Genomic DNA, 17,364 nt, shown 5'->3' on the forward strand with positions numbered 1-17,364 from the left:
TACCACTTGATGTCGCTAAATTCTACACACTAAACCTTTAATGCTGATGATAGTGTCAAAACTACGGTTTTTCCAGTGTTTCCTCTTATTAGTCTGTTTCCTCCATCAGTCTTTCTGTCAGTGTTTTAGGCTAAATGGTTATCTACACTAAACAAAAGATATAAAAAGTTTGGAGCATTTACAAATGTAACCCTCTCAGATATTTTTTTTAATTTGGCTTGTGCTTGTCTGTTCCGTTCTCTGCTATAGAAACATTTGTTAGCTAGGATGGTTGCAAATAAATAAAAAATATAAAACTGAGTAACAAACCTCAGTTGGTGTCTGTGGTTCGGGATAATGGGTCATCCACTGATGAAAAGTTAGGTGGTTCAGTCCCTAGCTCCTCCAAACTTGCGTGCCGAACTGTTGAACCTCAGATTGGCCCTCTTAGCTGTGTAAGTAAGGAGTGAGAGAACTGGATGTGTGATTGATAGAAAAGGTGCTAGGTATAGAGTGTGAATGTAAACTGTGAGGCTGTGATGTAAAATGCTTTGAGTTGTTAAAGGGATACTTCCCCCAGAAATGAAAATTCACTCATTATTTAGTGGCTAGAAATGTGCCATATAAATCCATTTACTATGTATAAAAAGTCTCTGCTCTTTAGGCACCAGGTCCATGAGAAGGAAGAGTTCAAAGCATTGAAGACGCTCAACATCTTCTACCAGGCAGGAACATCCAAAACTGGGAACCCAGTGTTCTACTATGTGGCTCGCAGGTAGGACCTGAATGTCCATTTTCCTTTTCCGTTTATTAACATTTGGATTTTGTTGTGGATTGTCTGGAGCTTTTTATATTTTTGGAAGTGCAAAACAGTGCTTTATCATATTTCTGTTAAAGCTATATAACTTCAGCATAACTCATCCCTTGTTTGTTTGAACAACTCCGCAGACATTAGCATTTGGAAACATATATCAGCCAAAACGGGCCAGTTGTGCATACTGCGTTACCTTGTCTATGGCTAGAACATTCAACCCAACATTCAGTCAACATGTACTGTACACATCTTGGTATTCTTATAATGCAGTAAACTAGAACAGTTATAAATATGGTTTGATGTAATATAAAGAGTCTGCGGTAAAGTATTCTTGTATTAGTGTACTTTATAATGTAAGGTGTTTCTAATATTTTGCCCCTCCATATGTAACCTTGAGAAAATATTAGACATACCCTACAGTATATTTCAGTCCAATAAGATAAACTACAGGAGACTCTACATTAACATTAACTAGTGAATACTACCATGATTTACACACATACAAATCATCTTGTAAAAAATATTTTTACATCTTATTTTTAATTTTTACCTCCGCCAACTAGGTTATGTTTTTAACCCTGTCAGTTTGTTTGTTAGTTTCTTTGCTTGTGAGCAAGGTGACGCAAAAACAACTGGATGGATTACCAAGAAACTTGGTGGAAGGATGCGTTACGAGTCAGGGAAGAACATATTCAATTCTGGTGCAGATTCAGGGGGCAGGTGCAAAAAATAGTTTTTCCCTTTATTTAACATTGTGTCATTTTTCAACATGGCTTTTTAAATACAAAATAGCATTTAGGCACCTTTTTATGCTGGTCTACTCACTTATTTGCCAAATTTTTTAAGTTTGAGTCAAATTCAACACCATTGTTTACTGAGCATTATTTGACAGTTCAGCGTGCCCTCGCTGCTTGAACACTCTCAAAGTCCAGTCTCTCTTGCAAATTGACAGTTTCTGTGGGTCCTTCCATTCCCCGGGCGCTTTCCATAGCTGCCCACCACGCCGTGTGGTCACAGTGTGTGTTGTGTTCCGTGTGCTGTGTTCACACAGATGGGTTAAAAGCAGAGGGTATGTTTCCCTATTGCATGTAGTGCTTGTGTGTGCATGATTGCGGGACAATAAAGGAATCTTAATTGTATACGAACAGTTCCGTATGAAGCAGCAGCTCATAAGAACGGGGCACAGTCTACGGTGGACTTTCCCTTTTAACAATCATACACAGATCAGCTGTTCCTCCGATGTAAGACGCTGTAACCTAAGGCAACAGAGGGCTGTGTGCTTAGCCCTGTTGGTTTGCAAACATGGGTGACTTGGTTCGTGCTTCTTGACTGAATGTTTGGTCTGTGGTTGTGTATGCCCCCTGGAGTTTCGGAGAATACTGCAACTATCAACGTGTTGAGCACATAGGCCCGGCCTTTTTAGTGCCAGTGATGTCATTAAAGATTGAGTGCAGAAGCATTTAAACATATAGCGACAGGGACGAATAGGGTTGGGAACCGAAACTTGGTTCCAAATTAGAACTGAAACCAAAGTATTGGTTTTCCGTAAACAAAAATTGAATTTCAGTTCAGCTTATCGGTTCCTAAAATGCAAGGATCTATCTGAAAGACTGTACAGTGTTTAATGTCCTGCGGTCTCCGAGCTTGAGTGTGTCATCTTCAGCTAGCTGTATTAGCACCTCGCTAGCACCTCCAGTAGAGCTAGGGAGAGCATGCCGCGACAACAGTGACACGCCGTTCTCACTGGCATTCAAGGGAAAGCTGACTAACATGACTTGTATGATTTATGTCAGTAGGTTTCCTATAAATAAGATGTACAACAAGCAGCTCAAAAGATTATTATCCACAAATGGTTCAACTGTTACTGATTTCCACTGTGTTGTTATGGAATATATGAGAGATTAATATTCATTACAGATCTTAAAGTTGACAATTATTGATGTAACATTAGTTTACAGGGACAATTATTATCCACAAATACGACTGTGTTGTTTAGTTAATTTAAACCCCCGCATTTCTAAGGCAAAAAGTTTCAACATTGCCTCTCTCAGTTACTACTAATCTACACAGTTGGGTTAAAGACATTGAGCATGTCTGATAAGGTTCTGAGATGAGTTGTGTGGGTTTTCTTTTGTAATTTTGCCTGTCTACCACAAGGCATTACTACTGCTGCCCCGGTGTAACATGAAGCACAGCTACTGTGCATTGGTTTTTTATCTAAACATTTGACCCCTTTTTTTTTTTTACCATTTTAGAATCGAAATGGCAAATCGATAAGCGGAATCGGAATCTATAAAATTAAAACAATACCCAACCCTAGGGACGAAGATCTGTCACTTTTTCAAACATCCACCAAAAAACCATGGCAAACATTATAGGTCGCAAATGGGTGGTTGCTTTTTTATCAGTCAAATTTACAAAATGCCTGTGTGAAGTTTGACGACTTCAACCAGGCTTAATTTGTAAGACATTGTTATTAGCCGCATTGAACTAGGCTAGCTATCTGAATCGTATTCTAACAATTACATTTTAAACTTGATTTCCATTTATGCTGGGTGTACATTAACTTGACCATTTTCACAATGAATGCATGAATGTATGTTGTTGTTATTATTACACATGCATTCATGTAAAAGCAGTGTTTTATTGTTTCTTAATTTGTGAAATAACAAGCAACTATAGCTTCACAGAAAATGATAGTGGAGTAGGTTTATGGGGAGTGTCTTCAGTACAGCCTGGAAATCCTGCTGTATGTACAACTTAACTCGAAGATTGTAAAAACAGACTTATTATGAATAGGATACATGCTTCCAATTTGCCTACAGGTCAGGCATAGGGTTGGACAACGCTACAGGCACCCTATTACATTTGATTCTCCGTCACTTAAAGGTTGCAAGGCTTCTGTGTGACAGATTTGTATTAACTTTTCCTCACCTTTTTAATTGTATTCAGCCCACATTGTAGTAAGTAGGCCAGAAAGCATCCAAACATTGACATTGGCTTGATGTGTTGGCTAACACATTTTTAAGTGGAAAGTCACGTGAATGGCATCCATCTGTAAAGATCAGTCTCATAATCTGAAAAAGTTCAATTAGTAATCTCAATATTTACTATTAATGATTATATAATGAATAGTGAAGGTTTTAAGTTCGAGCACTTACTATCATAATCCAGCTGTATTCACATACATATGCACAAATAATCACAAAATACCGGTACTTTAATTACACTAGAATTTATTTAAGACAATAACATCAACGTAAATCAATGACTATTATCCCAACAAAATCCACTATATCCAAAGGTAACGGCACAAGCACTTATCACGACCTATAACACACATGCAATACCTGTGTGTGTGGGTGTGTGGGTGGGTGGGTGGAAACGTCACAGCATGTCATAGGACAAAGGAGACCGAAACAGAGATTTAATTGGTTGAAATTCTTTCCCCCATATTTGGTGACTTTTTGATTTGTCCTGAGAATATTTTGGTGATTTTAAAATATGCTTTTTTTTAAAGCTGTACTGATCATTATTTTTATAATACCAATGGGTAGTATGTATGTAATGTGTATTATGTCCCCATTTTCACAGACATAGCTTCCAAAAAGTTAATTTACCTGACTCACGGTTGTAACATTGATGTGTGCATTACACATGATTGACCTTCAGTTATGCTTCAAAATATTTATTCTAATCAATGCTGCAAATACCCTTATCTTTCTGATGTTCTCCTTTACACGTGGCATCTATTGCACTTCTGTCCGTCCTGGGAGAGGGATCCCTCACATGTGGCTCTCTCTGAGGTTTCTATGTTCTTTTTACTCTGTTAAAAGGGTTTTTTAGTAGGTTTATTTCCAAATGTCATACCTGGTGTCAAATCAAACTAAAATTTTATTTTTATATCCCATATTCACAATTTCGAATTTGTTTCATAGGGCTTAAAAAGGTGCGGCATCTTCTGCCCTTAACCCTCAGCAAGACTTAGGAAAATCTACCAAAAATAAATACAGGGGGAAAAAAACTCAGGGAGAGCCGCATGTTAGGGATCCCTCTCCCAGCACGGACAGAAGTGAAATAGATGCCACGTGTATTAGGAGCACATCAACAAAATAACAATATTGACAACATTGATGTGAATGTCTAACATAAATGGAGAGGTTTATCAATGTTAAAAGTATTTTTACAAAAGAAAATGTCTGACAGATGAATGGAGCAATAATGACAATTGTAATGATAGCAGTAGTGCCAATAATAGTAGTATATGTTTGTAGGCATATTGTATAACTAAGCAATCTAGTCATAATCCACGATCAGCTGCCACCACAGTCATGATCACGATCCAACATTGTATACTACCACCATGATCCACGATCAGTTGCCTTCACCATCATGGTCCTTCATCACAGTCACGATCCATGATCCACCATCACGATCAGCTGCCACCATGGTTACAATCAATGATCCACCATTACGATTGTAATACACCATCATGATTTACGATCCACCATTACGGTCACGATTCACCAACAGGATTATAATCTACCATCAAGATCCACTATCACTATCTATGATGGGGCTAATGCTGCGATCCAAGATCATCAAATTATAAAAGCACAAGGTCTCTGGGAAGAAGTGAAGTCAGTAAAATGTTTGAATGAGACCTTATTGTGATAAAGAGTGAGAAGCATTTCATGGGCATTGTACTTGTACTCTGCACAATGACAATAAAGTTGAATCTTAAGAGGAAAGAGAAGCTCCATATGTCCCTGACAATCTAGGCCTATAGCAGCATAACTAAGAGCTGGTCCATGACAGAACTGAACCAGCTCTAACTTAAAGCTTTATCAAGGTTTTAAGCCTTTTTGAATGCTAGATGTTTTTGCTCTAAGAATCTTCGATGTCAGTTTATCTTTTCGAAAAAACGGATGTTAAAATGTCACTTAAAACTACACAAGCCGGATAGGGAGCTCGCCCGCTAGCCGAAGCTGCCGCTAGCCGTGATCACGTTACCAAGAAACCTCCAGACATGTCACTGCTCGAGGAGGAGGATGAGCTCCCACTTATATGGCAAAAAATGTCAAACAAGCTCCTGCAGTCCTTTAACGAGCGGTTCGAACAGAGTTTTCGTCTTTTGTCTGCCCAGCAAGTGCTCACTGAAAGCTGTCCGCCACCAAGAATCAAGCCGCTGACCACGAGCAGCGCATTCACGCCGTGGAAACTTCAGTCACTGAGTTACAGCAGGAAAACAAGAAACTAAGAGCCAAGCTGTGTGATTTAGAAAGGAGATCCAGGCGCCAACACATAAAGATTGTTGGCATCCCAGAAGGTGAGGAGAACGGGAGGCCAACCGAGTTTGTCTCCAATTTGATTCCCAAGTTGCTGGGGGACGACAACTTCACTAAGCTGGTAGTCACAAACAGGGCGCACCGCACACAACAGCCCAAACCATCAGAAGGCTCTCAACCCTGCACGATAATAGCACGGGTGCACCTCGCACAGGAAAAGGAAAAGATTCTACGGCTCAGGAGGCAGCAGTCAATGGAATACGAAGGAAACCGAATTTTTATTTTCCCCGACTAAACAGCGGAGGTGATGGAGGAACGGCGGGGCTTCCGTGCGGTACAACAGCTGCTGAGAGAGAGAGAAGGAGATCCGGCACTCGCTGCGGTTCCCGGCCAGACTCCATGTTCATCATCAGGGGCAAGTGAAGGTATTTAACGACCCGGCTGAAGCCAAGAGCTTTATAGACAAAAAACTTGGAAAGGCTACAATGCGAAATACGTTTCATAAACACTGAACTGTTATCAAGGCGATTTTTTTTCTTTTCTTCCTGTGTAATCTGTTCTATACCATGTGTGCAAATGAGGGGCTGTGTTTTTCAGCCGGTGGTCCCAGATGTGGATGAGGGTAACTCTGCTTCATTTGGGGAAGCATTGGGTGGGGGTTATGGTCATGTACCTGTTAACTGTTTATTTTATGTTTTGTTTGATGATGCTGCCTGCCAGGCTTAATGCTAAGTTTGTGTTCGCTTATAATGTAATTATTATTATGTTGGTCAATGCTCAATCAAGTGTTTTTAAGGTATCATAAATGAGTAATATGCTTGATTCTATAGCCTTAGTCTCCGGGAACGTTCGTGGTTTAGGTCACCCGGTTAAGCGTGGTAAAGTATTTACACACTTGAAGACAATGAAATCTGACATAATTTTCTTTCAAGAAACGCATGTTAAAGACACTCAGCACAGGAAACTGAGGGCTAATTGGATCTCACAGGTCTATCAGTCTCCTTTCACATCTAAGGCTAGAGGCATGGCCATCCTTTTCCATTAGACTATACCTTTTCATTTTCAGTCATACATAATTGATCCAAATGGCAGGTTTCTAATCCTAACTGGATATATAAATGTACTCCCCATTACACTGGAAAATTTCTACGGACCAAATACAGATGACCCGCTTTCTTTTCTAAATTGTTTGATTCAATTCCGGATAATGACTTGAGCCATATATTAATTGGAGGTGACTTTAATTGTTATCTTGACCCATATCTGGACAGGCTGTCTTCGGCCCCTCCCCCCAGTATTGTGGCTGTTACAACTCTCAATAATTTGATGATGTCAAAGAAGGTAGTGGATATTTGGCGACTGCAACATCCATCTGATCGTGATTATTCTTTTTATTCTAATGTACACAAGTCCTATGACTCAAATTTAAACAGAGACACTTTGAGTTTGGCGAAAAACCACAGAGGCTTTTGGCGAGACAATTAAAGGGACAAGCAAAACGAGCCGTCTACAAAATACAATCCAAATCTGGCCTGATGCTTACAGACTTGAAAGATATCAACAATAGATTTCAGGAGTTTTACTCTGAAATTTACACATCCAAATCGACTGCTACACAGAAAGACTTTGATCGTTTCTTTGAATCGCTTCAACTCCCACAATTGAATGCCACTTTCAGGGAAAATTTGGCAGGCAATTAAAGCGTTCCCTTCTGGAAAGGCGACCGGACCGGTTTGGGCCAGAGTTTTACAGGGCTTTTCAAAATGCTCTCACACCTATATTAATGGGAATGATTTGCGACACTTTTAAAAACAGGAGGCTCCCAGCCTCCTTGAACAAAGCAAACATTTGTGTTATATTAAAATAAGATAAAGATGAAATTTATCCTGGCAATTACAGGCCCATTGCCCTGCTAAATTGTGATTTGAAAATAATAAAAATATTAACAAAAAGGCTGGGCAAGCACATAGCAAACATAATCCACCCAGACCCAACAGGTTTTGTTCCAGACAGATACTCCTTTTGTAATGTCCGAAAAATGTTTTCTACGCTGCCAAAGCATGATAACCCTGCTATACTATCTCTAGATGCGCACAAGGTGTTTGTGACATTATAGAGTGGCCCTATTTAATTGGGGATTTGTGGATTTGGGGATACATTCATAGAATGGGTCAAAATTATCCAAAATCCTTCATCCTTCACAAATGGGGACAAATCTAAACCGTTCCCTTTGCAATGTGGTTTTGCCAAGGGGACCCATTGTCTCCCTTGCTCTCTTACATTGCGCTTAAGACATTAAAGGTATTAAACTGGGAGGTAATGAGACCTGTATGACCCTGTATGCCGATGACCTTCTCGTCTGTCCTGGCGAACCAGCATCCTCCATCCCCATTCTTTTAGAATTGGAAAAAGGGCGAATTTATGCCTTTAGTAGATAATTTCACCAACGACTTTTTGGAAAAACTGCCTTTCCGTGTAGTGAAAGATCGTGTCACATATCTTGGCCTTAAGCTCACGAGAGATCCAAAACATATTTTTAAATGTTACTTTAAAGAATCAGTAGAAAAATATTGAGTCCTGGAGAATACTGCCCTTATCCATGATAGGACGGGTAAACGCAGTCAAAATGGTAAGCTTACCTAGGTTTCCTTATCTTTTTCAGAACCTGCCCATATATTTAAATGCATCCTTTTTTTAAGAAGCTCGATTCTATCATAGTCTCCTTCATATGAGGTTACAAATCACACAGGATATCCAAGTCTCACCTACAAAAGCCCACTAAAAAGGGTGGTCTCTGTTTGCCAATTCTGAAACACTACTATTGGGCAGCTAACTCCAGGGCTCTTACCTACTGGAATTGCATGGTGCAGAGGCTGGGAGAGACCTTTTGTGGCTACAACTTGAGGCCTCTGCTGTTAAAAATTCCTCACTTCCTACTCTTTGTGTTCCAGCCCTGCCCTCATAGACAAGTCAATCCAACAGAACTTTACCCGAAAGAATTCTTTGCGAATATTAAATAAGATAAAGGTGGCTCGCTGGGCCCCTAGTGTCTCTTCACATGCACCAATTTGCCAAAACCACACATTTAAGCCTGGACAACTAAATGGTTTTTTTAATGTTTGGAGAGAGAGGGGCATCAGAATTTTCCTAGATTTGTATATTGATGGACAATTCGCTTAATTTAGTCAACTAAGTTCTAAGTTTAATCTTCCAAACTCAAATCTTTTTAGATATCTTCAAGCTAGGCATTACGTTCAGGAAGAGTGTCATGACTTTAAAGCCCCCACCACCACTCACCCTCCTTGAAAATCTCTTGCTCCCTCCTGACTCCAAGCACCTCAAAAATTCATAGAATGTCTGGCTGGTCAGGTTTCTTCATACGTCATTAGGCAGGCCTGGGCTAGGGACTTGAACTCAGATATATCAGCTGAGCTCTGGGAAGTGGCAATGACTCTGATTAATTATTGTTCTATAAATTCACGCTACAGATTGATCCATTACAAAGTGGTGCATAGACTGCACTACTCAAAAACAAAGCTAAACTGCATTTTCCCATCGGTCTCTTCTCAATGTGATATATGTGGCTTTGCTGAGGGTTCACTGGCGCACCTTTTTTTGGTTTTGCCCTACTCTGTATAATTTTTGGACTACAATTTTTCAGTGGCTCTCAAAAGCCTATTCTAGAGACATTCAGCCAAACCACAATCTGGTCATCCTTGGGTGCTCTGCAGAGACTCTTAAGCTTCCTTATGATATGCAAATTGCTCTACACCTAGGGATGGTGGTCGCTAAGAAACTTATTCTTCTAACTTGGAAGTCTTCTTCTCCACCCTGCTTTATACACTGGCTCAAGGAGATCTGCGTCTCCACAAAGGCAACACACAGAAAAGATTTGAGAGAACATGGGGACCTGCTCAGTGGAATATATCTCTACGTTCACAGCAACTCTGACCTACCTGGCTTCATCAGTTGATGTAGTATATTACTCTGTTCACTTGTTCATGTTTCTTGGCCTTATCTCTGAGATAACTCTATCGCGAGAACATTTCCAAAAGACCATATATGTAATTGAGTAATCAGTCTGGCATCTTTTTTGTTTTTGTTTTGCTTGTTGTTAGGTTTTGTGTAAGGTAAATTGACTTTGTATTATATGTCCTTTCAACTCTTTGTTATGTACCTGAAAAATGTAAATAAAATATTTAAAAAAGAAGTAGACAGAATTAAAAAAATTAAAATGAAAAAATATAGAATATGTACATAAAATATACCTTTCACTACAGAAAACATATTGTCTGTATATAAATAAAGTATGCAGTGGTACAGGATGATTGCACAGAATGTAAAATCATCGACCCGATGGTGGAGGTGCTTGTGTATAATCCTCTTTATGGTCTTCATCGGGTGAAAGGTCAAGGCTCCCGGCCTGAAGTGGTTTGGTTCCCTGGGGTGCGCAGTCTTTGGTACAGGGAACACACAGGAAGTTTTCCACAGGGCTGGGACTCTCTTCAGACTGAGGCTCAGGTTAAAGATGTACAGAACCACCTCACAGGGCTGCTCCGCAAAATCCCTGAGTAGTCTGGAACTGATGCCATCAGGGCCTGTAGCCTTCCTGGCCATGATCCTCTTCAGAGCTCCCTCTTAACCTGATCAGCTGTTAAGGGGATAGTGGGCGTGGGGGGTGACTTCTGAAGAGGGGGGGGGGGATACAGCTGATGATGTCCCAGCTGCTACGGAGGAGGAGGAGGAGGAGGAGCGGGGAGTGCATGGTAGCTGCAAGGACAGGTCTTGGCTCCAGTGGGTGGGTGGTGGAGCGGGGGAACAATCAATTCTATTGAAAAACAAATTCAGCTTATTTGCCCACTCCCATTCACCAGATTCTGGGAGCCTCTTGAAATGTTCTGTTGGAGCCTTTCCTCCAACTTCCCCCTGTAGCTGCCCTTGCCCTTCCCTATTTTCCTCCTTAGCTCCCTCTGAACCCTTTTCAGTTCCACTTTATCCATTGCTCTAAAAATCAGCTTATTTCCTTCAGCAGAGCCTTTAGTGTAGGGGTCAGCAAGGGTTTGTTGTTGGAGAAGCACCATACCATCCGGTTGGGCACAGTGTTCTCCACCCAGAAATGAATATTGTCAGTTATGCAGTGGTTAAGACTGTCCCCACCCTGAAGCTGTCTAAATAAATAACAAGATTCTCAGCCGAGTTCTGTGCTTCTAAAAATTCAAAATAAGCCTGAGGAGCACGGTAAACTACAGCTAGTAGGGTTGACTGTTGTGTTTTCCTGGGTGGGTGTGGCAGACTAAGAACAAGGTTTTCAAATGAGTTGTAGTTTAGTTTAGGTTTAGTATTAATTGACAAACTGGAGTTAAAAATAGCTGTAACTCCACCTCCTCAGCCATAGCCTAGAGCAGTGGACGCCAACCCGTCGATCGCGATCTACCGGTCGATCTTGCAGTCTTCACTGTCGATCCCCCGAACTCTCTGGACTCACTGGCTGTCGTCGCGCCGCAGATCAGCTGTGTGTCGGTTGTCTGTTTTTCACACGCGCTGTGTGTCCGCTACTGGGGGTGGAGTTGCAGGTTTATCTCCTGCATTTCCTTCAAGAACAAGTTGGTTTATGTAGTAAAGTAAATGTCAGGACTCTACGGTATGAAGATGCTTATCTTTCTGTCTGTCGATAACAATCAAAGCCCCATTGGAACAAATGAGTGGATTCAGAAAGTGAAACGCTGGAGTGCTTTTACTTTGAAACGGGTTCAGAAAGTGTTGTAAATACATTTGTGTCATTAACAGATAAACATTGTGGTTCACAGCAGAATATACAGAGAACATAATCTTAGCTGAGTTTTAATGTTTATCTGATGAATTTATGTCACAAACAAATGGTTGCAACACTTTCTAGGTTAAAGGTGCAGGTATAATAAATATGACCCTCCTAAGTGTTTTTTTTGGAAGATATCAGGGTTGTAGATCTCGGCTTACGTTTGGAATTAAAAAATGATCTTGGGCTCGAAAAGGTTGGTGACCACTGGCCTAGAGGAATGTGAGTATTTACATGTCTAAGGAGTGTAGATTTATTTTGGCTGATACATTCTTCAGGATGCAGCCAGGTCTCATTGAGAGACAATAAATCATTATTATGATTTGAGATTAATTAATTTACTGAACCTTGGATGGCAATGATCTTAGAATCCACATTTAATAAAGATGTTTTATTGTCTTTTTTGCAGAGGTTGTGTTAATTGTGATGAGGTTTTTATGTAGAATTCCTCCGTGGGGTTTTGGCTGTCTGACTGGTCTAAAGGTAGCACAGAGACGTGTATAGGACTGCAACTTTGCCTCCTGGTCCCAACTCTGGGTTGTAATTTTGAATTGATAAACTCAGTTATGAGTTCATCATGGTGTCATGTCTTTTAACTCTTCATATGTTTCTGAAAGTAAAGACAACATTTTATGAGAGAAATTCGGTCAGGTGATCTCAGATTTATGTGGCCAGATCCACCCTGTAGAAATGGTGAAATACCTGCCCCGTCTGTAATAGTTATCAATGCTGCTTTTGAAGCTTTCATTTATTTATATAGATGGCCAGTACAAGGACTCTATCTATACTGCCTGCCACTGTAGCTGCAGTACCACTTTGGCCCAAGAAAAAATTCCCTATGGGGACAATGAAGTATATTTGATTTGATTTGATTGATTTGTTTTCTGGTCGATCTCCTCTTTCCTTTTCACTGGTCATGTGGATGAATTGTCGTGGCCATTAAAGTTTTGTATAAACCTGTGGAATGCATAACAATGTCACCTGGGACTCAGCTTGTACTTTTAGACTTGTCAGTAGGCATGGGGAAGGTGGCTACGGTAGAGATTAGTTGTGTGGACTGTGCCGGATGTGTAGATCGATGATTCATTTGATCAATCGTCTATAGGACGGGCAGCCCCTTTACTTTGTCTTGGCTTTTGGGGTAGCTGCTTAGTATTGAGTAGCCCTGTAGTTGTGGTTGAGTTTCTGGCTTTCCTGGTTACAACCATTGTTGCTGATGTTGTTAATTTAATCCAAATCTTGGGACTTTTTGTGGTCTTGCCATTTCAGGGTCTCTGGTTTGATACCACAGAAGCTAAAGAGCTCTTACAAGAAAAAAGATTTAAAAAAAAAAAAAATCAAAATATATTATGCTTGCAATTTTGGTCTTGCTCATGTGTACAAACTCAGCACTCACCTAAAAATGCAATTGATTTAGTATAGAAGGCCTGAATTTAAATTTGAGTTTGTCTTGTTTATTTGTCTTCTTTCTGTAGGTTCAAAACGGGGCAGATCAATGGTGACCTGCTCATCTATCACGTCCTCCTTACCCTCAAACCCTACTATGCCAAGCCCTATGAGATAGTAGTAGACTTAACTCATGTAGGACCCAGCAATCGCTTCAAGACTGACTTCCTATCTAAGTGGTTTGTGGTCTTTCCTGGCTTTGCCTATGAGAACGTAGCAGCTGTTTATGTCTACAACTGCAATACATGGGTGAGAGAGTATACCAAGTACCACGAGCGGCTTCTGACAGGCCTGAAGGGCAGCAAGCGACTCCAGTTTATTGACTCTCCAGCTAAGCTGGCCGAGCATATTGAACCTGACCAGCAGAAGCTGCCTGCTGCAACCCTGACCCTGGAGGAAGATCTTAAAGTGTTCCATAATGCCCTCAAGCTGGCCCATAAAGACACCAAGGTCTCAATAAAGGTGAGGATGCAGCCATAGCCGTTGTAATTATAGGTGCTGAATACCTCAACAGCATTATATCTTCACATTTTCTTGTTAATCAGGTGGGTTCGACAGCAGTTCAGGTGACCTCAGCTGAGCGGACCCGTGTCCTTGGCCAACCAGTCTTCCTCAATGATGTCTACTATGCTTCAGAAATTGAGGAGATTTGTCTCGTGGATGAGAGCCAGTTCACCCTCACAATGGCCAATCAGGGCACACCTCTTACATTCATGCACCAGGAGTGTGACACCATCGTCCAGTCCATCATCCATATACGGACACGCTGGGAGCTGTCGCAGCCCGACTCTATCCCACAGCACACCAAGATCCGTCCAAAAGATGTTCCTGGCACTCTGCTCAACATTGCTCTGCTCAACCTTGGCAGTTCTGATCCCAGCCTCAGGTCAGTCATGTAGGGCAAGTAGATATTTTCCCAAGTAGTCTTAACAGCTTAAATGGAATAAGTGGGGCTACAAAGGGAAGGAGACTCTGAACCATTTGATTAAGAAACCATTTTCTTTTCTTTTTTCCCAAAAAGTTTTAATTTCTTCTGTACTCTAAACTGTTGTGAATAGTGAAACAATTTCTTTCCAGAGAAAGCTCGCCTAGTTAGTATTATTTTTTGTATCAGGAATTGTAGGTACCAACATTTCATATCACTTCTGTTTTGCCCTGCAAATATGAAATGACCTTGTGTGTTCTTAATAATGTAGACACACAAGGTATGTAAGGTTATTCTACATGCCCAAAAGAACGTCAGACATGTAATGAACTTAACACCTGACTTATTGTCTTTCTCACATTCAGGTCTGCAGCTTACAATCTGTTGTGTGCTTTGACCTGCACCTTTAACCTAAAGATAGAGGGCCAGCTGTTGGAGACGTCAGGCCTCTGCATCCCAGCCAACAACACCCTCTTCATAGTCTCCATCAGCAAGACTCTTGCTGCCAATGAGCCCCATCTAACACTGGAGTTTCTGGAAGAGTGCATCTCAGGCTTCAGCAAGTCCAGTACGTCCACTTAAAATTTAAATGTACTCATTATCTACTCGCCACTATGCCAATGGAGGTGTGGGTGAAGTGTTTGAGTCCACAAAACACTTCTGGAGTTTCAGGGGTAAACTTTGTTGCAGCAGAATCCAATACAATTGAAGTGAATGGTGAGTCCTTCTTCAGTCGTAATAAAAACAACAGAAAACATAACATGCCTCTATACTGCTCGTGTTGTGTCATACAAGTGTCCGCAAGCCCCGACGTTCATATTCGACTCGAAATGGCGTAATTTACACGTTTGTTTTAATATCTTCCTACGTGGTGCATTCGCGGACCTTCTGACACACCATTGTGTGGCCATGGCCGCTAGCTTAGCCACTTCCTGTGGACTTTTAGGCTTAAAACACGGTGTAAATTACCTCGTTTTGAGTCGAATATGAAGTCGGGGCTAGCTGACACTTAAATGACACCACACGAGCAGTATGGAGGCATGTTGTTTTTTTTCTATTTTATTACATTTGAAGAAGGACTCACCATTGACTTCAATTGTATCGGATTCGGCTGCTACAAAGTTTACTTCTGAGACTCCAGAAGTGTTTTGTGGACTCAAACACTTCACCCACCCCTCCATCGGCATAGTGGTGAGTAGATAATAAACAAATTTTCATTTTTCAGTGAACTATCCCCTTAAAATAGCACATATACATGATGTGAAGCAGGTGTCAGAGGGTGACATTACACAGCACAGAGAGTTGCATGTAATTGTTGTGTTAGTTAAAGCATTATGTGATCCTGCACATCAAGGTTGTGAACAAAGTTGTGTTTGTGATTATATAAATAAGACCAACCATAGTAAATTGTGTCTTAGAAATGGTAATATCTGTTAAATTGATTATGATTTGTAATTTCTTTCGTTTGTTGAATGGGATTCTACTTTTCCTATAATGCAAAAAGTAATGGCATTCGTTTAGACCTTCCTTGCCCGCCTACAATTTATATACAGGCTTTCTGTCATAATCATGTAATATCCCAACCCAAGTTGAGATAGTCTTGATGACATCCCAATGGCATCAGCAGTTCTTTTCTGAAACTTTAGAAAGGTCCTCCAGACCTTTAGAAGATATTACACAGCTGTTTTCCAACACAGATTACTCTTGTATGATTCTAACTTGAAAGAGGAATGGTTTATCTACAAAAAGACAAACTACAATAGTACAACCTACTGTAAACCACTTCTAACCTACTGTTACAGTGAGAAAATCTCTCTTGCATTGCAGCATTGACCCAACTCTGAACTTGTATGTACCTTGTGTTATGAAGTAAACCAGGAGTTGTGTTAAGTCTCTGTGTCGTCTGTTACAGGTATTGAGCTGAAGCATCTCTGCTTGGAGTACATGACACCTTGGCTGCTCAACCTAGTTCGCTTCTGTAAGCACAACGATGATGCCAAGCGCCAGCGTGTTACTGCAATTTTGGACAAACTCATTACCATGACCATTAATGAAAAGCAGATGTATCCCTCTATCCAAGCCAAGATCTGGGGAAGCCTGGGTCAGGTATGTGCCCCACACCAACTGTTTGAGTAAAAAATGTCTTGTGGTTTAGGCCTCTGACTTTGCCACTGTTTCCTCAGATAACAGACCTGTTGGATGTGGTGTTGGACAGTTTTATTAAGACAAGTGCCACAGGAGGTCTGGGCTCCATCAAAGCAGAGGTCATGGCTGATACTGCAGTGGCTCTGGCTTCTGGGAATGTCAAATTGGTCTCCAGCAAGGTGAGACTCCTAGTTGTGAGCTCATAGTGCATGTCGTTCTCTCCACATATCTTAACCTGGAGATACTTTTTAAATTAATATGATGCTATTAGTGATCTCTATATTTTCAGAGGGGAAATTGTTTTTCAATCAGTGAGTAGAGCAGTGTTTGTGAGGAATGTCAAACAATCATGTAACTCGGCCACTGCATGTACACGCTTCGTTTTCTCCCTCTGCACTCCACCTGGACCAAGCACATGCACACACACACACACACACACACCTGTAATATATGTAGGATCATGCATTTACATGTAGGTACCTAATGTCATGAGTCATTTACACTTATTTTCAGTTACTTTTACTTTGAATGAGGTTAACTAATTAAGCAACAGTAAGATTGCCTTGTCCAAAGTAACAGAATTTTGCAGTATTTTTAGTTTTGTATGATCCAATGGGGGTGTCTTTTCATGTGTCAACACTCTTGAGAAGCAGCTATATTTCTCACATGTTCTCCTGCATTAACACATCCCACCTACTGGAAGGCAACTTCATCTACTCAGATATCTCACTCTTCAGGAATACACTGCAGGCAGCTCCAAACAGGCAGCACCACATTAGCAGGTCAACTATGCAACCTAGTAGTGCACTCAACAAAGTGGCTCTGTAGTGTTACTGTACCTCTGTCTGTATAGAGCATCTGGCATGTGCTTTAGGCATCAGTTGACACAATGCTGCATGAAGCTTGTCTTGAAATGCAGCAAAGTTTGCACGCTGGCATACAAATAACACCA

The 17,364-nt window shown here is 40.9% G+C and overlaps 1 protein-coding gene across 1 annotated transcript in view; it reads left to right on the forward strand.

Annotated features, from left to right (window-relative positions):
- LOC117772532 (neurofibromin-like) overlaps window positions 1-17,364 on the forward strand; it is a 157,145-nt gene that overhangs the window by 105,678 nt on the left and 34,103 nt on the right. Inside the window, 6 exon segments of the mRNA XM_034603738.1 lie at window positions 644-754; window positions 13,372-13,804; window positions 13,888-14,228; window positions 14,633-14,835; window positions 16,180-16,373; window positions 16,451-16,591. Of these exon segments, the coding sequence (XP_034459629.1) occupies window positions 644-754; window positions 13,372-13,804; window positions 13,888-14,228; window positions 14,633-14,835; window positions 16,180-16,373; window positions 16,451-16,591 (1,423 nt within the window).

The sequence above is a fragment of the Hippoglossus hippoglossus genome, chromosome 13 (genome assembly GCF_009819705.1).
Source record: "Hippoglossus hippoglossus isolate fHipHip1 chromosome 13, fHipHip1.pri, whole genome shotgun sequence".
Lineage (NCBI taxonomy): Eukaryota > Metazoa > Chordata > Actinopteri > Pleuronectiformes > Pleuronectidae > Hippoglossus > Hippoglossus hippoglossus.